Source organism: Schistocerca nitens, chromosome 6, assembly GCF_023898315.1.
Source record: "Schistocerca nitens isolate TAMUIC-IGC-003100 chromosome 6, iqSchNite1.1, whole genome shotgun sequence".
NCBI classification, from domain to species: domain Eukaryota; kingdom Metazoa; phylum Arthropoda; class Insecta; order Orthoptera; family Acrididae; genus Schistocerca; species Schistocerca nitens.
In genome coordinates, this window is record NC_064619.1 from 644,605,648 (window position 1) to 644,626,653 (window position 21,006).

The 21,006-nt window shown below is 44.5% G+C and overlaps 1 protein-coding gene across 1 annotated transcript in view; it reads right to left on the bottom strand.

The window, feature by feature from the left end:
- Positions 1-332: 332 nt before the first annotated feature.
- LOC126262979 (lysozyme-like) overlaps positions 333-21,006 on the bottom strand; it is a 28,194-nt gene continuing 7,520 nt past the window's right edge. Inside the window, exons 2-4 of the mRNA XM_049959930.1 lie at positions 13,727-13,818; positions 13,574-13,637; positions 333-658 (exon numbers count right to left, since the gene is read on the bottom strand). Coding sequence (XP_049815887.1) covers positions 525-658; positions 13,574-13,637; positions 13,727-13,818 — 290 coding nt within the window. The 3' untranslated portion in view covers positions 333-524. The remainder of the gene's footprint in view (positions 659-13,573; positions 13,638-13,726; positions 13,819-21,006) is intronic.

Genomic DNA, 21,006 nt, shown 5'->3' on the forward strand with positions numbered 1-21,006 from the left:
AACGAGATCGTATGTTTAGTTGCGATATCACTGTATGTGCTGTCGAATAAGTTAAACACAGATGCAGCAGTCTACCTGTTTAAAATCGCTTCGTCAGCTTCTGTGTCGGTTTCATTACGTATTTTATCGAGACTTTCCAACGGAGAAAAATGTATGGTAATTACCAGGAGCAGAACCGATTGCATTGCTTTGGCGTCAGTAGTCCACAATCCTACGCATTAGCTCATATATATCTTATACGATCCAGTATCATCCTTAGCTACATAGCGGATGATACCCAAACACCACTGCTAAAAAAACAAACGGATAAAAATGTAATAAACAAGAAAAAATATTGATGAAACGATTTATTTGGCGAGTAATGTTTGGTACGGACAACACAACATATATTCGGCAGCGAACATTGTGTATGGAGAAAACACCGAAGTGTAGGGTCTTGGACACAGCATTGCAGTATTTCAGATATATTCTGAAAAATAAAGAACAAGTAGGAAGGCGTGTGTGGCAAGCAGTGCAGGGTGGAATCAGCATCTCGAGACGTCAGGCAGCGACTTGCCGTCGCACTTGTTCCTCCAGCCGTACCAGCCGCGGAAGCCGTGCCGCTGGAAGATCTTCTTGGCGCAACGCACGTCGTCCGACAGGTCATTGTTCAGCAGATCTGCGACAAAACAGCCAGCAAGTTTAGTTCATCGTTTGCTCATCATTTTATACGGGGCGACGCAGCCAAAACAGGCCCCCACAAGCGCAGGCTGTAACGGGTATAAGTGCTGATGCTTTATACGTGGTACCTTAAAATGTACATCAATGTGTTGGTTCCTTTTTCTCTGCGTCATACAGTCTTCTCACAACCTCTAAGACCTGATGTTTCGTGCACGGTAGTAACTGCATCGCTAAGTGTCAGTCCAGTCTAACCATTTTGCGTCCACACTTCATCATCTGACCTACTGCTCAGGAGAAAATAAGCATTAATGGCTTTCTCTTTCCACATGTACTTGGAGATATTAACCAACCTAAAAAGACACTGCTCCTAATACCCATTACACTCTGCATGTCTGGAAGAGAATAGAAGATTTCGAAATGTGGTGCTACAGAAGAATGCTAAAGATTAGATGGGAAGATCACGTAACTAATGAGGAGGTATTCAACAGAATTGGGGAGAAGAGAAATTTCTGGCACGACTTGACTAGAAGAACGGATCGCTTGGTAGGACATATTCTGAGGCATCAAGGAATCACCAATTTAATATTGGAGGGCAGTGTGGAGAGTAAAAATCATAGAGGGAGACCAAGAGATGAATACACTAAACAGATTCAGAAGGATGTAGGTTGCAGTAGGTACTGGGAGATGAAGAAGCTTGCACAGGATAGAGTAGCATGGAGAGCTGCATCAAACCAGTCTCTGGACTGAAGACCACAACAACAACATCATCTGGAACATAGATATGGAGTTACAGATTTCGCTGAGATGTAGACGACAACTTGGCGAATTTTCTGCTGTATGCAACTAATTTTTTTGTTTGTAGCAAACCTGAGACGGAGCTTTGGTAAAAGTTACATGGTGGATCCCCCGTGCAATTTTTGTAGTTTATGTGCAATATTCGTACATAACATGCAGCAAAATATTCTTCGGAGATCGTCCATTGTACAATATAGGTTTTCTGGATTTCATTGCAGTTTTAGCTTTAATAACGCAGTTCATTAAATGATATGATTGTATGTCATTACTGGCCGGTAGAACCCATCTGGTGCTGTTCCGCCGCTTCGTTGAAGTCATTCTATGTAACGTCTCTTCGTCACCGTATTCCATCGATAAAGATGAAAAGTGCGTTAAGTACGGCAACGCGCATTAAATATGGCGCGAACGATCACACTAGGCTACACTACAGGTTAATGTGTGAACCAGAATCTTTATTGCCATTCACATTATTTGGCTTCACAAACTCGCAATCAAATTATCACCTTGCAGCCTAAGCTAGACCTCGATCTACGCTACATACCGTCTGTCATCACAATCAAGCAGACACTGCCACGCTCCAGCCGAAAGTTGTTCATAGTGTACCACGTTCTTAAGAGTACGTACCATGTTCCAAATATTTCATACACTACAGCTGAAACAGTTACGTAGTTATAATCACGCCAATGGCCTTGCCGCAGTGGTAACGTAGATGGGTGACCATCCGGTCTACCGAGCGTTGTTGGCAAGCGGGGTGCACTCAGTCCTAGTGAAACAAACTGAGGAGCTACTTGATTGAGAAGTAGCGGCTCCGGTCTCGTAAACTGACATACGGCTGGGAGAGCGGTGTGCTGACCACATGCCCTCCGCATCCGCATCCAGTGACGCCTGTGGGCTGAGGATGACACGGCGGCCGGTTGGTATCGTCGGGCCTTCCAAGGCCTGTTCGGACGGAGTTTAGTTTTTTAGTTATAATCAGAGCGTGGTATGGTATTCTGCAATTATCTGTATCATAGGACGCTGAACATCGTTATGTTCATTAGCCGGTGCATTCGTAGAGTATGCTGAAAAAATAATATTTCCTTTTTCTACCACCATTTGAAAATATGGCGCTGTAAGTGGTCAGAATGTGGTGTGCGTGGAGGAAAAGAGGAGGAACGCAGGAAAAGAGGAGGAAAGATCAAACACATGATAATTGTGGTACTGGCGCATTTATTGGGATATGGTCACAAGTTACAACATATTCAGTAGAGTCTCCCGACTAAACGACTGTAACATGGCACGATCGACTGTTGCTCGCAGCACATCTTGTGTAATCAGAGTGATATATCATTGTAAGCTATTATTCAGATCAGTAAGAGCCAAGATACATCCCTGACAGCCCGATCTTTCAGATATCCCCACAACCAGAAGTCACATGGATTTAGGTGGGGGAATCTGGAAGGCCACACATCCTGAAATTCCCCAGAGATGGTGCCGTCGTTACCGAAAGTTTCTTGAAGCAAATCTTTCACCTGGAAAGCGTCTGTGGTGTCTCCCCATCTTTTTGAAAATAATGTCGTGGACATAGTTGTATTCCTGCAAAGCTGGAATCACGGGACCTGACATCTAACAACCCCACGAGATGTCATCTCCTTGAGAAAAAATGGACCGAGAATGAAGGAGCTTGTGAAACCACACCATACAGTTACAAAATTTGAGTGGATTGGGTGTTCCTGTCGGAGCAGAACCCCATACGCGATAGTTCTTGTGTATTCACGGCACTGTGATAGTTCTGTGCATTCACGGCACCGTACAGCGTAAAATGCCAAAAAAAACTAAGGGTCAAGTCACAGCGTTGTAGCGTATGTTGGGGCTTTATTTGGTGCACACTCTGAATACTGTAGGGATATCAGTGTAAAATGCGCCGCAAAATCTCTTGAACTGTTGAACAGAGGAGAAACTATTGCCATGTGACCGCTCGAACAGTCGCTGCTGAATTTGAAGCGTGTGCTGCACGGTTGACGATAGCTGCAGCACCTTCATCAAAAACTGCCACTGGACCGGGCCGCCTCCCTCTCTCCGCTGCACCGTCTAAATCAATTGATTCTTCAGATTTCTCAATCGTGTTCTTTAGCCCATTTTATTGACATGTGGCGTCCGCAGCTGTTTCTGTCGGCGATATTCCCGCAACGCAGGGACAGCTGCTATTGTTGCTTTATTAGCAGTGCACGGTCTTTCTTCTCAATAGCCATTGCATCTGGTACGGAAAATTTCCACCTTCCTAATCTTTTACATCAACAGTCAGTTCACAAAATTAAACGACACTTGTCAGCAAGTGACAAACAGCATGCTGACGTCACAGCAGGAAACATTCCACATTCGACCGCTTAAGGGGGATAGGACGCTAACGGGCCGACTTGGAGCAGGAGAGGCACCACAGGACATTTTATTTTCTACTGTCTATACTTTTACAAATAAATTCATAAAACTTTGTCAGCATGGCCAGGAAGGATTCAGGATTCACACTCATAGCAGTGGAAGTGCAAAAACATAACAAAATAATATTTTTTAAATATGAAATTTCATCATTTTTTCACTTACTGGTAAAAAAATTACTGCTACGAGTGTGAATCCTGAATCCTTCCTGGTCATGCTGAGAAAGTTTTATGAATTTACTTGTAAAAGTATAGACAGTGGAAATTAAAATGTCCTGTGGTGCCTCTCCTGCTCCAAGTCGGCCCGTTTGTCGTCCTACCCCCCTTAAAGCGCTATATTTTCACCTTCTGGCAGAAAGTGGAAATATGTATTTTTTTTTCAGCATACTCCGCAAGCTCCACGATTAACGAATATACCTGCGATATTTCAGTGTCCTGCGATGTATACACTCCACTCGGGACGCCGTCAGTTCAATAAAGAAACGATGAGACCGCTGCAGTTGGAGAGGAGTAGCTCCGAGCAACCACAGCAGCTGGGCGATCAGAATAGAGCAGTGGAGGCTGAACGAAGTAATGCTAATAGGCATGCGTGATTACGACGACGCCATAAGCAGTGTCAATGGTACAGCTCAGAGCGGCGCAGAACGGCTCACATTTCTTTGTTCACTTGCATCTGCTACGGGCAGTGCTCTGCAGCTGTCGAGTTGCAGATTAACACTTCTCGAATTGTTAATGTTTGCTGTCGCAGCGGGGCCCGGTATTCTCCCTGAAGTACCTCCACACATGTTCTCGTGAAGCTGAGTGGATCGAGGATCGCCTGTTTTGTCACCTGTTATTGTTGAAATGATGACAACTTAGATACAGGTCGAGTTGTTTGTTTACAGTGAGTGAGTGAAGAAACAGTGTTGTGAAGAGGTCGAAATTTCACCTGAAGATTTTCGTCTTATTTACGAGGTTCGTGAAGTGCTAACTACACTGTTTCGAATCCATTGATTAATTTCAGGAAAGACTGTTTACAGTTAGCTTGTAGAATTTGGTCGTAGGTATGCTTCCGTCACCGATGTATGGGATGTTCCAAATGGTTTTTATAACTTTGATCACGTATATTCCAGAAATGGGGATAGGTACTTACAAAAAGGTGCGGTTTGCGGTATAATGTTTTGTTTTTGCAGGTAAGTTCCCCTCCTCCCAGCAGAAAGTGTGTACGGAACGGTTGATGGAGAACAAATCTTGACACTCAGATCCAGCGGCACTTCCAGATACGTTACAGAAGCACATAATCATCACGTCCGCACACGATTGGTGGATATGTGGAACAGGAGCAACAGGCATTTAGTCAAGAGTTTCGACATTTACAGCTACAACCAATCATGATGCACTGCTGTTACAAAAGAGACAGAACCCTCATGTCTGCAAGGTGCGTTTGCAGCATGCGCTTCAACTTGATAACAGGCCGAAGCGCAAACCATTTGCGTCGACGACGAGCCAGACTATCAGAGAATGGTAAAGTTCAGAGAATCAATTGCACACCGTAATGTGGACATGCTAGGCCGGACATGGGGAGGGGGGGGGGGAGTGGAATATCGCTTAGTAGCTATCCTGCGTGCTACAGATGGCGCACACATTGAAGTTAGTTGAGCGGCTACTAAGACATCAGGTGTATGTGAACATTACGCCGCAAACCACTGCTTTCCACCTATCCCTATTTTTGAAATATACCTGATCAATTTTGTAAAGGTGACTTTGGAACATCCTGAAGATCAACCAAAATAGGTTTATATACCAAAAAGAAGTTGGCGTACCGCACAACCTATCCGAAAACGTTTGGCATGTCACACACCCTCAGATACAATCATCCTTAGGTAGCTCGAAATTGCTGGAACATTCAATTCTGGGGGGGAAAAAAAAATTCTATATCTATTCCTTACAATTTGACCACACATCTTCTTTATTTTGCCATTCATTTAATTTGACCGGAGATCAGTAACGGTCTCCTATCAATTGGTGTAAGGGAATGCTTAAAAAATTTGAGTGAGAAAATTCAAAATTCATACATTTAGTCAACTGTTTGGTGTTAACAATCATCACCATGCCAGCTGTCCCACCGGGCGTCGCTGTTTGACCGTCAAAAACATGGAATTAATGTCTCATTATCCATAGCCATCTGGTCTATTACGTAACTACTTGTTCTTGTTCCCTCATCTCAAACAAACAGCCTACGCGCGGGTGGCTATTTTTATCACCTCAAGCACCTAACGAATACTTCCAAACTCATGTTTCTGATGTACCAACATTACAGTGGAAAAAGTTTGTAGAACTAGTTCAGACGCATGCAGGTGTGTATAAATTGTATGAATGATAAGTCTGAGAAACAACAAAACTGTTTTTACTAATAATTGTTCCTTCTTTCTTTTTGTTAAAGGAAGTGTTGTCTTCCCACTCTTGCTACTGCTGCCACTCCCCTCTCGCCCTCTGTCTATAACACACACACACACACACACAAAACCTCGCGCACCTGTAAGTAGTTCATCACTTGACTTCGTTCCTGCTACCTTCAAGCGTGTTAAATACGCCTAGCACTTAGGCTAGATGGAGACAGGCAGACATAAGAACCAGAACGACGCTCGCGGAACAGTTGCACTGCAGTCTCTGCCACATATGAGACTATATCCAGTCAGTCCAAACAGTTTCGAGACTGTATCAACAAAAAACAGAGAAAAGTTATGGTGATGGTTTTAATGCTTCAGGTGTTCTACAGAGGGTACAGCCACCTGTTTAAAACGCGGAGAACGTGAACTGTCAGAAAAGCTGTTCGTTGGGATGTTGACCAACTTTCGCACAATACTGGCTTCAGTGTCGGTTGTGTCATCAAAGCGTTGACCCTTCACACGGAACAGCTGACTTAGAGATATTGCTCCATCACCATTCGTGACACATCAACATACACACATTACGGACACACGTCCACTACGTAGCACTGCCTTCTAACAATTGCCTAGTCGAATGCACATATGTTGTTTACAATTGTTGGTTCAAGCTGCACCGCAGTTACTGAGTTGACGTCGCTTTCGCGCCAGGAATAAAATTTGTGTCAGAACCTTTTGAACGGATGTTGTTGGCTCCTCGTCCACAGAAGGCGAGGAAAAAAAGGAGAGAAATGCAGGAACTGTAACCCATACGCTGCTAGGCCAACGCATTGAGACCCATAAAGCGAGTATTGAAAAGGCGTGTCAACTGGCTGGCTTGCCCTAATGCCCGACAGAACGGTAGCTGTTCAGTCACTTGAGAAGCGTCAGGAAAACTCTTCTGCGGTGTGAGCTGAATGCCCCATAACGGAATAGAAGCAACGCAAAGATCGTTACGGCCCAAATATTTGTGAGATGAACCGTCCGTCACATATCTGTAAATATTTGAACTCTCTCGCTCTCCACAAATTACCCTCGCAGGCGACTTTTACTACCGAAATATTTATAAACGCGCTTCTCAGCGCACTTATAGTCGAGGCTATAAACGGGTGATTTTCCGTTACGTTGTTTGCAGTAAAGGTACATTAGTATCCGGTTATAGCCGTCTGCGTGGTTTATTCTAGCTGGTAGTATTGTTTCACAAGACGCGGAAGCCCGACGTAACATAACACTCTTGTGCAGGATTTGAAGAGCAGAATTTTCTTTTCCAATTGAATTGATCGCACAAAGTAAAGCTCACATGAATTCGGAACCCGATTTAATCATTACACTACTCGTGATGTGAAGCGAGTTCCTCCAGGCAGTTATGCATGGAACGGAGCGGGCAACCAGATCGTATGAAATTGTCCTTTGGCAAACTCTCGCGTACACAAAGTATTGACACAGTACTGAATCTGGCTAAAACGATTCTCGAAGCGACCTGAGCCAGACCCTATGCATTTACTCTGGCACCGACGCAACAGAGCAGATAGTTACAGACAATAGAAACTCATAATGAGATGTGAATTAGAAGTTCTTGCATTTGTCCCCATCTGGGAATGGCGTGGTCCAAACTACACTACTTGTCAAAAAAAGTGAAACACCCAGAATATATGGACATTTCTCCATGCAGCTTGGTATAGATACACGCCATCAGAGGCCATGTAAGTGATTAGAGTTGCAATTTTGCTTGTTTAGTATTGTTGTCAAGCCTGGCAAGGTATATAAGGGGCGTGAATAGCGTCAGACCTTGAGTGATCGCTGTGGAGGAGCTGCTGTGTACTCATGTGAGACAGCGTCATCAGCACATGATAGAGTTTGGAAAGGGCCTCTTTTATGTTTCTCCATTTGGCTGGCTCGTCAATTCGTCCAATATACAGGTTTGTGGGACATTTGGATGTAACAGTGGCCGACGCTGGACTGTATGACAACGTCATAGCAGGCATACCCATTGTAAAAGTTCTGGTCTGCCAAGTCTACGCACCAAATGGAGAATCGCCGTATTGTGCACCAAGCACATCGTAACACCTACACATCTGCGTCTGCCATCCGAGAACAGACAAAGGGAATTGTGTGTCATCCCACACCATTGGGCGAAGACTAGCAGCAAGCGGACTAGGGAATTGTCGCACCTTGTGTAGGTTGCTGTTAGCACCACAAGAAAAACGGTTGCGTTTGGAGTGATGCCGTGACCGAGAAGCAAGGACTGCTGATGAATGTCGTCGCACTGTGTTCAGCGCTGAATCGCGAACTACCTAAGATGACCATCGGCGGCGGGTGTGGCGACAGGGTTGGAAGAAGTCCCATTCTTTCAGTGTTTTGGGGAGGCACAACGGTGTTATTCCTGGCGTCATTTCGTGGGGAGACTTGGGGTACGACTTCAGGCCGCGGCTGGTAGACACTGATGGAACTCTCGACCTCACACCGGTAAGTCACGGCATCCTGCGTCATCTGTGTTTCCTCTCATGCGATAGGATCGTCGTGCCATTTTTCAACAGGACAATGCTCGTTCACACATGGTACGTGTCTCTATGATATGTTTACGAGGTACTGAGGTACTCCGATGGGCAGCAGTATCCCAGATCTGTCACCGAAAGAACGTGTGTGTGACCAACTGGTCGTCAACTCCTTGCCAATGTCAGTATGGAGGAATATCAAGGACCAGATACAACAGCTGTGATGCAGCTTCCCTCAGGAAAGTATACAACGGGTTTCTGACACCCTTCCAAATTCAGTCAGTGCATGCGTCCAGACCATTGGGAGTGCAATGTCATACTGATAAGTGGGTTCATACTGCCAAGTTCTTTGGAAATTAGATTCGATATTGTAATCACATACCCCTCACCCCCTTGAACTTTCATTTCGTTTCCTCTTTCCCTTCTGAGTGCTTCACGTTTTACTGTCAGGCAGCACAGCATTCAGGTGTATTTAGACGCTGTCTGTCATCTTTCTCCCTTTCACTTTTCATTTGTTACCGTTCTCTGTCGGCCTTTGTTAGATCTACATCTACATAGATGCTCCGCAAACCACGGTTCTTGGCCAAGGGTCTACAAGTTATTTCCTTTCCCGTTCTACTCGGAAATACAACGAGGGGAAACGACTGTCTATAGCCCTCCGTATGTGCCCTGACTTCTCGTTTCTTATCTTTGTGGTCTTTACGCGCAGTGTATGTTGGTGGCAATAGAATCGTTGGGCAGTCAGCTCCAAATGCCTGTTCTCTAAATTTTCTCAATAAAGTTTCTCGAAAACAATGTCGCCTTCCCTCCAGGGATTCCCATTTGAGTTCCAGAAGCATCTCCGTAACACTTTCGTGTTGTTCGGACCTACCACTAACAGATCTAGCAGCTCGCCTCTGAAATGCTTCCATGTCTTCCTTCAATCCGACTTGGTACGGATCCCAAACAATCGAGCAGTATTCGAGGATAGGTTGCACCAGCGTCCTATATGCGGTCTCCTTAACAGGTGTCCGCCTCCGTAGATTAGCGGTAGCGTTTACGCTTATCACGCAGGGGGCCCGGGTTCGATTCCCGGCAGGGGACTGGGTGTTGTGTGTCCTTCTTCATCATTATCATCATTGACCCGCAAGTCGCCGAAGTGGCGTCATCGAAAAAGGACTTGCAATACTGCTGCCGAACTCCCCCGCATGGGGCCTCCCGGCCAACAATGCCATACGCTCATTTCATTTCTTTAACAGGTGAAACTCTGTTTCCTAAAATTTTCCCGATAAACAGAAGTCGACCATTCTCAACAGTTTTCACATACTCGTTTCATCTCATAGCGCTTTGAAACGTGTGACAAAATTTCCCCAGGTTCACACTGACTCTTCTAACAAACAGGTAAGTTGAGAGACGATGCAAATAGACCTCACAATATAGAAAAAGAAGTTACTTATAGATATTAATCTTTGTATTCGTAGGAGAAGCTAGGGACGGGAATGGAAGTTAGTAATTCAACAATTAATGTGGACAGCTACTGTTTTCAGTTTCCATTTCTCATTTTAACCCCGTTTGTCCTACCATGATTTCAATGTCTTCATTTATAGTCATTCTGTCATTGCTACTTCTCACATAGTTGTCTAATATGTTCATTCTTTCTCGGTGTGTCACCTGCAGTCTGAAATTTAGTATCCCATGCCGTTTTTTCCCTTATACGATTCAAAGACCCATGTTAGTAACATCCTAAAGATAGATGCGCTTTTGCAGCGCGAGATTAGCCGAGCGGTTTAGGCGCTGCAGTCATGGACTGTGCGGCTGATCCCGGCGGAGGTTCGAGTCCTCCCTCGGGAGCCGGCCGCGGTGGTCTAGCGGTTCTGGCGCTGCAGTCCGGAACCGCGGGACTGCTACGGTCGCAGGTTCGAATCCTGCCTCGGGCATGGGTGTGTGTGATGTCCTTAGGTTAGTTAGGTTTAAGTAGTTCTAAGTTCTAGGGGACTTATGACCTAAGATGTTGAGTCCCATAGTGCTCAGAGCCATTTGAACCATTTGAGCCTCCCTCGGGCATGGGTGTGTGTGTGTTTGCCTTTAGGATAATTTAGGTTAAGTAGTGTGTAAGCTTAGGGACTGATGACCTTAGCAGTTAAGTCCCATAAGATTTCACACACATTTGAACACAGATGTGCTTTTAATGTTTTTCATCTCAGTTCAGTCACTTACTGAGCGGTACTGAAATCCTCATTTAGCATCCTGAGTAAGGTTTTCGTGATGTCACGTAATGGGTTAATGAAAACTCGCGGATGGCTTATTTGGAAAAATTACGACCATTTTCGTTCATTACTGTTCCACATTTAAGCATGATCCCCGTCTCTAGTAATCTCATCATTGACGGAACGTTACACTATTGCGGTCTGCTGATAACTAGTTATCTTGCTGAAATATCGCGTTATGTGGACAGCGCCACTAGCTGAATAACCGAACAGAGTTCATAATAGAGACTGATGGTAATGTAATGTAGGTAGGTGATGTCAGAAAGCATACGAGGTCTGTTCAGAAAATTCCGCAACTTTGCCAGCAAAAATTTTCTGTACTCACCTTTTACTTATTGTGCATGGTCTCCTTCGAAATATTCTCCATCGCAATTAATACACCGCTCGCAACGCCGTTTCCACTTCCTGAAGCAGTCTTGGTATCCTTCTTGCTGGATCGCGCGAAGCGCTGTCGGCGAATTTTCTTTTGTCTCGTCTATCATTGCAAATCTTCGTCTTTCCAACAGGGCTTTCAACTTCGGAAATAAAAAAAAAAGGCAAGCAGAGTCTGGAGAGTACGGACAATGAGGCAGCACAGTGGTTTAGTTTCTTGCTTAATAGTCACGCACCAACAGGGATGAACGTGCGGGTGTGTTACCGTGATGCAAGTGCCATGAATTGTCTCGCCACATTTCAGGCCGTTTCCTTCTCACATTTTCTCGCAGGCGTCGCAACTCGTTCCGATAGTACCATCGATTAACAGTTTGTCCCTGTGGCAAAAATTCGTGATGAACAATCGTCCAAAGTCTAAGAAAACTATCAGCATGGCTGTGACATTTGACCTGACCTGATGAGCTTTTTTGGCCTCGGAGAACCTCTCCCGACCCACTGTGGAGAATGAACCTTGGTCTCAACGTCATTACATCTTGACGCATCTCTCATCATCAGTTATGGTTGTCTTAAGGAACATTTCGGTCTCGTTTGAACGATCAGACAGTTCTTCACAGACTGCGAGGCGAAGGTCTTTCCGGTCTTGACTCATGAGCCGTGGGGCGAACTTGGTGGCAACACGGTGCATTCCAAGATGCTGTGTTAGGATTTCATTACGTCATCCAAGTGAAATGCTGCACTCTTCTGCAATCCCTCGGACAGTCAGTCTTCGATTCGCATTCACAATTTCGTTGATGTTCCTGACATGAGCGTCGTCGGCAGACGTCGAAGACCGCCTTGAATGAGGATCATAACTTCTGTCCAGCCATTGTTAAACCGTGTGAACCGTTCGTAACACTTGAGTATGGCTTACACATTCATCACCGTAGACCTACTGCATTGCTTGGTGTGTCTCTGTAAAGGTTTAGTGCTCCTCTAATTCTGCTATCTCGAAATGCGCAAACTGTGCGACACAACAGTCTACTAAACACAGCACTGAGCAATAACTAACAGACATACAACAATGAAAGTTCTGGCAGTTAGACTTGAAACCCAAGCGTGTGCAGGGATGCCAACCGCACCTCGCTGCAACGCGCCATTGGTGCTAAATTACGAATGTTCCAGAATTTTTTGAACAGACCTCGTACATGCAGGAGCAACAGGATTCGTATCGCTGGACGCCACTCCTCTCTGGGACTCCTTTATCTTTTAGTGGATGTTAAACGAATGACGATGATTGCAATGTTATGGTTGTTGTTATTGTTAAGGTCTTCAGTCCTGAGACTGGTTTGATGCAGCTCTCCATGCTACTCTATCCTGTGCAAGCTTCTTCATCTCCCAGTACCTACTGCAACCTACATCCTTCTGAATCTGCTTAGTGTATTCATCTCTTGGTCTCCCTTGGTATATTGATAATTTTTACTTATGGACCGTCAGACAGCAACTGAATAAAACACAATTTTAGTGCCATACGCGTTTCGCCTTCATTTTCTGCAAGGCATCATCAAGGGGCCTGGTATATGTACAAATGTTTGCTATTTAAGTTACATTTTTATCACTGTACCTATCGGTTATAAACAGTTCTGGTGGTTTGGTATTTCCTATTAAGTAGTAATGTTTTGAACTGTACTTACAGGTTGCGAGGACACATTTCTTACATATTACGCTCCTGTTGCATTTTTGGTGTTGTTCTTCTTCTTATGAATGCCAATTTGCGGTTTTTTCCCACTTTCCACGGCACTATGAACTGAACGCATGTTTCAATGCAATGTTTTGGTTTCTGTTGCCGACTGTCAAATGTTTTTGCCAAAGATCGAATGTTATTGCCGAAATTTCGAGTGTAATTATTGAAGTATCTGAGATATGTTCGTGTATGCATTTGTGTGTGTGTGTTTTGGTGTGATATTTTTTTGTGCTGTGTGTGTGTGTGTGTGTGTGTGTGTGTGTGTGTGTGTGTGTGTGTGTGCGTGTGTGGTGCAGACGGTCCATCAGTAAAAATTTTCGATATACCGTAATATTACACGCAACTGAGGAAGACAGGACAACAAAAGTTGAAGATGATTGCAATGATGTATGTATGGACGCTGATGACCTTGTTGTCACACTATGTAGGACAAACAGCTACAGCAGCATCTAGTCTCGTGTCTTACCTTCACATTTGAGACGGCAGTCACCTGCCACTTTGCCGATGCCGCACCAGTACTTGCTGTTGATCTGTGGAACAGAAGGAGTCAGCCATGAAATACGTGCCTTACCGACAATTATAACAAGAAGACGAGTGGGAAAACAGGTTGTCCACTCACCTGGAACAAGCCATAGTCGTAGCTCCCGTTCTTGTTGCGAGGGCCCCTCTTGTCCGTTCTGCCGCCGCTCTCAGACTCCACCAGGCACACCCCTGCACACAAGACAAAAACGGTACTTGTTACGTGTCGGTTGCAAACAGCCAGCCAGTCTGGTCAGCAGTATCAATACATGTGTCGCGAAATTAAGCGATGAAGCTTGGTTGAGGCAGTCTCTGTCGTAGCTTTTCCGGCAAATCGAACAAAAGTGCTAAGGCACACAGCTAGCCTAAACGGAGACAAAGGAAAATGAAACAGTCCCCCACTGCTTATCGCTCGGCTGCGCTATTATGTTTTGGGTCCTCTAGAGGCGTACTAAGGTACCGTGGGGCGAAGACTTGAAGGTTTGACAAACTGCCTATTGGCTTCTGTTTCGGGTTCTTCGGCCGACGTTCATCTGACGATTTTACTGACGTTTCGCCAGCACCGCAGACTGTATGTACCTGCGGCGCCAACGTCCGAGGGCTTCTCCGCGGTCATTTCCGGTGCGGTTCTCCTCTTGCTACCTGCGACGGTCGTTCGCTGCAGTACGGGAAGCCAGGATCCGTTTACCTTAAGGCTTTCCTCTTTCTTGTTCAAACTGTTCGCGTGTTTTTGTATTTCTACAGCTTCTCTGAACAAGCGCGTTTGATAGTGCTTCCCTACAGCCACAACTTCCGTGTCGGCGACTGATTGTCCAGTCATTCCGACATAAATTTTTCCGCATGTGCATGGTATACGATATATTCTCGACATTGGAAGTGGGTACCTTTTCTCCTTTGCCGATCTAAGACACACTCTGATGTTCCTTGTCAGTTTGAAAATCGTCTTTACGCCATGTTTGCGCAATATACGGTCGATTCTGTCCGTCACTCTGGGCAGAGCACGCACTGAGAGAGACCGACCACGAAATAAAATTCGCCGACACGGAAGTTCTGGCTGTAGAGAAGCACTATCACACCAGCTTGTTCTAGGCGCTCAGTCCGGAACCGCGAGACTGCTAAGGTCGCAGGTTCGAATCCTGCCTCGGGCATGGATGTGTGTGACGTCCTTAGGTTAGTTAGGTTTAAGTAGTTCTAAGTTCTAGGGGACTGATGACCACAAATGTTAAGTCCCATAGTGCTCAGAGCCATTTCAACCATTTCAACCAGCTTGTTCAGAGAAGCTGTAGAAATACAAAAACACGCGAACAACTTCAACAAGCAAGAGGAAAGCCTTAAGGTAAACGGATCCTGGCTTCCCGTACTGCAGCGAACGACCGTCGCAGGTAGCAAGAGGAGAACCGCACCGGAAATGACCGCGGAGAAGCCCTCGAACGTTGGCGCGCCAGGAACATAGAGTCTGCGGCCGCGAGCTCGGCTCCAGTTCACCATCGGCCATGGAGGGTGAAGCTTTATGCCAGCCACTCGTGCTGGCGAAACGTTAGTAAAATCATCAGATGAACGTCGGCCGAAGAACCCGAGACAGAAGCCAATAGGCAGTTTGTCAACAAGTGGCCACGAAAGCCTTAACAATTTTGTACTTGAAGGTTTGGTAAGACTGCAGACATGTACCTGCAAACTATCAAAAAATTAACTACGCAACTCTGTAATGTATCCAGTTTACTGGATGGTGAGGTCCGTGGCTGCAGATTATATTATTTTAATAAATACAGGAACCAATCACTTTCTTGCGTGTTTTTTATTTAAGTAAATACGCATTTCGGGCTTTAACCTCAGGGCCATGGTGTTGTGTTGTGCTAATAATCATCATTTCATCCCAATCGACGCGCAAGTCGCCGAAGTGTTATCAAATCGAAAGACTTGCACCCAGCTAACGGTCTACCCGACGGGAGGCCCTAGTCACACGACATTTACATTTACCTGTCTTCAATTCGCGTAATACATATTTAAGTCTTCAATCAGTACGTAGTTACACCATCGACTGCAAGTTGGATTCTGCAGCTGCCCTGCGCAGAATAACAGTTTTGTGTAACTACTGCAGTTCGCGGGTTGTTTATTTATGATATGCAGCTTCTTAAGCGTACTTACTTTCTACTGTGCTTATTGTTATTCCGATTTTCGCGTTTATGGATGTGGCACAAACACTTTTTTTTGCACAGAAACAACCCAGTGTCCGCCATGTTGCCGACTGTCATCTTTTTCTGCATCCGAAAAATACATTTATGGTCAAAGATTATCTTTTGCTTACTGTGGTCAAAGTTCTAGGTTGCTTATAGGTTGTATGACTAAAAACAACTGAAACTGTTTAGCATGAAGTGCTAAGGTTCTGTAAGGTAAGGTAATAACATGGTAATTGAATAAGCGCATTAGTGACTGTTTAATTAGTTCTGGGAATATTAAAAAGAATAATGTACTTTTACATAGTCACCCAGAGTACTCAGCAGATTCATCCTACATAATATCGGGTATTTTAGTCATATACAACCTCTAAGGCCGGCCGCTGTGGCCGAGTGGTTCCAGACGCTTCAGTCTGGAACCACGCTACCGGTACTGTCGCAGGTTCGAATCCTGCCTAGGGCATGGATGTGTGTGATGTCCTTAGGTTAGTTAGGTTTAAGTATTTCTAAGTTGTGGAGGACTCATGACCTCAGATGTTAAAGTCCCATAGTTCTCAGAGTCATTTGAACCATATTTGAACAACCTATAAGAAATATATAACTTTGACCATAGCCGAACCTGTACTCAAAATATGATCTTTGACAGTAGATATATTTTGTGGATATAAACAAAGGTGTCAGTCGGCGACATGGTGTATGCTGATCTCATTTTGTGCAAAATAGAAGTAAAAAAAATGTTTGACACATTCATAAACGCGAAAATCGGAATAACAACAAGCATAGTAGAAAACTACACATAAAACGCAATGTATCATAAATAATCAACTCGCGAAGTGTAGTAGATAAACAGAATTGTTATTTTGCACAGGGTAGAACAGCATCCAGTTTGCTGTCAATGTTGTAACTGTGGACTGACTGAAGATTCAAATATGTATTACGTTAATTGAAGATGGGTGAAAGCCGGAAAAGCGAATTAGCTTAAATAAAAAAGAAAATGACAAAGTGGCTGATTCCTGTATGTACTAAAATTACGTAACTCTTATGTTTTGGAGCTGATACTTAAAACTTTTCTAAGTGTGTTAACGAATTAACAACTGTCCGTATACATACAATTTATTATAATTACATATCTAGCGCTTGCAATAACACTGTATTTGAATTATCGAACGTATGTACTGTTTATTATGTGTTCTATGCTACAACAAAGAACCTGACACTGTCACTTAGCGTTAATATGTGTATCAGAAATTTTATGGAGGTTTGTATTGTATTGTATTGTATGTTAACGGGGGACCTAGAAACGACGTAGAGGCTCCGTCCCCGCCGCAGCCGCAGTGTTCTACAACCCCACGATGACTACCGCAATCCACTTCACCCCTCCGTCGCCCCCACCGAACCACTCTTTCAGGGTTATTGTGCGTTTCGGCCCCCGGTGGACCCCCCAGGGAACGTCTCACACCAGACGAGTGTAACCCCTATGTTTGCGTATGAGAGTAATGGTGGTGCACACGTACGTGGAGAACTTGTTTGCGTAGCTTATGGAGGTTACTCAGTCTGCCTTATCTACCAGATGCAAGAGCTTGGGTGTAAACTGTAGCTGGAGTAACTCCCACAACACAGGCAACGCTACTTGAAACAGTAGAAGCTGCAACTCGATAGAAGGCATAAATTTTGTAGTACTTAATGTAGAATAAAATTATGCAGATAGTCTGATATCAGTTGAAATGTGAATTGTGACACCGTGAAGTTTACGTTTTTAGAGAAAGTTCCTAATGGTGCATCATCAAGTGGCATACTTGTTTCAGAATACACTTCTTTCAAGTCCACCAATAATTTTTAAATGTCCTTCCTCCTACCTCCATCGTACTGACGTTCAGAAATCTGACGTGTGATAACAAATTCTATCTTTCATATGAATGTAACGTACTGCTCGCATGTGAAAGCGTGCGAGCATGAAAACAGAGCGACTCTGTAACGTGCCGACGGTTACGATAAAGCGGAAGACTAGTTCCCTCTGCCTCTTTAAATATTACAGTTTTATATATATACAGGGAATGGACAACGGCTGTTGACCGTGATCATAAACTCCCGAGACGTACTACAGCCACCATTCCACACTATGTTTGCCTCTGTCATTAACGGCAGGAAGCTAACGAAGGTTTGTTTCGGTGTGAATTACCCACCTCGGAGAGAGGGAGCCGCCTTTGTGCCTTAAGAAAATTCAATTCGACGCACCACAGAAATTGTTTTGTCTTGTTTATACTTATGCTTTCTGTGGACACAAGAAATGAAATATGCTGCACATGGTGGTATGGTTGAGAAACTGTTGATTGTAGCTTGGGTATAAGAAAGGCTACGAGTAACCATATAAACAATAGAATCAGTGACACGAAGATCGAACAACAAAACCACTTTGATGACAACATAAATAAAAAGATATTTTTACCGAGACCACTACAGGGTGGTCAGAAATAGTCTGAAAAGCTTGTAAGGGAGTTGCAGGGGTGGTTGAGCTGAGAAATAATTGTTAAGAAAAAATTCGATACGTTGCGCGGTTTGCAAGTTATTTAGCATCGAAGTTAGCCAATCAGGTCGTCGCACACGCAAATTCGAGGAGCCTGCCGGGGACAGCGACACTAAATGTGTTCTTCGTTTGGTTTGCTCAAACAAAACAACCATAGCTTTTACACATACAGCTTAAATTCATCACTTCGGAAAAGCCAGATCTTAACTGGTAATGAGTATTGGAACAATTGGTAATTCACTGTATTACCATACTTTAGCGCGTGGCGGGACAAATACTTGAATCTCCGCTCGCAGTGGTCTGATTGGCTAACGTCAATCTAATCAAATCGAGAACGGCGCAACATATAAAATTGTTTTCTTAACGGTTGTTTCTCAGCACAGCCTCCCCTGCAACACCAGTATAAGCTTTTCAGATTGTTTATAACCATCTTGTATATCGACAAAAAATGGTTCAAATGGCTCTGAGCACTATGGGACTTAATTTCTGTGCTCATCAGTCCCCTAGAACTTAGAACTACTTAAACCTAACTAACCTAAGGACATCACACACATCCATGCCCGAGGCAGGATTCGAACCTGCGACCGTAGCAGGCGCGCGGCTCCAGACTGTAGCGCCTAGAACCGCCCGGCCACCCCGGCCGGCGTATATCGACACAAACGAAATTTCTGCACGTTGCTGAGTAAGTGTTTGTCGTGTCTTATTAATGCCCGCTGCCTTTCAAACTGAAAACTGAGTTTGCTTGCTTTTTCGTCATTGTGCCAACCTTCTGACTCCCACTTCAATTTCCTCGCCTCTTCCCTTACTATTTTTGCCCTTTACAGCTCCCTCTAGAACTGCGGAAGTTATTACCTGATGTACTCCTACGCGTCCCTTCTTATCATCAGTGATCTCAATATGTTCCTTTCCTCGCCGATTCTGCTAAGAACATCCTCATTTCTTATCTTACCAGAGCACTTGATTTTCAGTATTCTGTTGTAACATCACACCTCTAACACTTCGATTCTCTACTTTACCAACTCTCGCACTGCTTGTGATCCACTTCCTTACAGTGCTATGCTCCAGGAAATTTTTTGGAAATTTCTGCTTCAAATTAAGGTCTATGTTTTATACTGGCAGACTTCTTTTAGCAAAGAACGCCCTGCCTGCATGTGATAGTCTGATCTTATGTCTTCTTCAATTCATCTCTCACGATCTGTTTTGTATCGAAAGTAGTAGAATTTCTTCACTTCGCCTGTTAGGCGGTCCTCACTTTTGATGTGCCAAGAGGCACCGTATCGAAGATTTATACCGCATACAGGGAAAACGGAAAAACATTATCCGATACGTGCGGGTGGAAGTATATGTTGAGTGTTCGTCACAGACGGTTATTGAAGAGGATAGTGACAAAAAGTTAGAGGACAACAGCTACAAATGTCGTTGCAGAACTGAATGTCGCACTCGCGAATCCTGTTAGCAAATCAAGCAACGCGAATGGAGCTCCATCAGCTGGGAATTGCAGGACAAGTTGAAATTCCAAAAACACTCTTCAGCGATGCAAACGAGCGTACCACGGAAACGGGGTGCCGAAACCATAAAATCTTCACACTGTTTCCAACTTCTGGCCGAGTCTAGGTCCCAAGTGTAAAACATGGAGCTGGTTTGGTAATGATATGGGCAGCCGTATCGCGGTGTTCCGTGGGCCCATAGTTACTCTGCCAGATTGCATTACGTCAAGGATTATGTTACCGTTTTGGCTGATAAGATCCATTCAATGGTACACTGTTTGTTCCAAAACGATAATGCTGTGTTCCAAGACGACAAGATTCCTGTTCACACAGTTCATATCGTCCAGGACTGGTTTCGTGAGCACGAGAATGAATTGTCGCATCTTCCGTGGCCACCCCATCACCACATGGCACTATTACTGAGCCTTTGTGTTGTGGTCTGTTATGGAGAGAAGGGTGCCCGATCTCTAACCACCTCCATCATCGTTACGTGAATTTGGCCAGTATTTTACAGGAGTAATAAATAGTATAAGAGTACCCCTTGAAATCCACACTGGATCTACATTTATTCACTCCGAGACGACTGGAAGCTGTTTTGAATGCTAACGGTTTTCCTACACCGTATTAAGCAGGATAATGTGTTGTGTTTTTGGTGTTTCCGTATTTTGGTTCAAATGGCTCTGAGCACTATGGGACTTAACTTCTGAGGTCATCAGTCCCCTAGAACTTAGAACTACTTAAACCTACCTAACCTAAGGACATAACACACATCGATGCCCGAGGCAGGATTCGAACCTGCGACCGTAGTGGTCGCGCGGTTCCAGACTGTAGCGCCTAGAACCGCTCGGCCATTCCGACCGGCTTCCGTATTTTGGTCCACCCCCTTTACATCCCACACAATTTGAATGAAAAGGATTATCATTCACGTAAAACGGTGGAAGAGCTTAAATTAATTAAAGTGTCATATCTGAAAATTAGTTCACTAAACGTACACTGCTATGCACTTATCGCACGGTGTGAAAGTTATGTTAACAGGGACGACGCAAGGGAACCTCCTATTGCTTCATACCGTCCAAACAAAGTGTAGGCCTACCCAGCAAGGAAACACTCTGTCGGATCTTGTAAGATGTATCCAGGCCGTTGCCCTAATGGATAGGAAATCTTCCGGTGACTTGTTTTCCTTCCACGTCGTTTA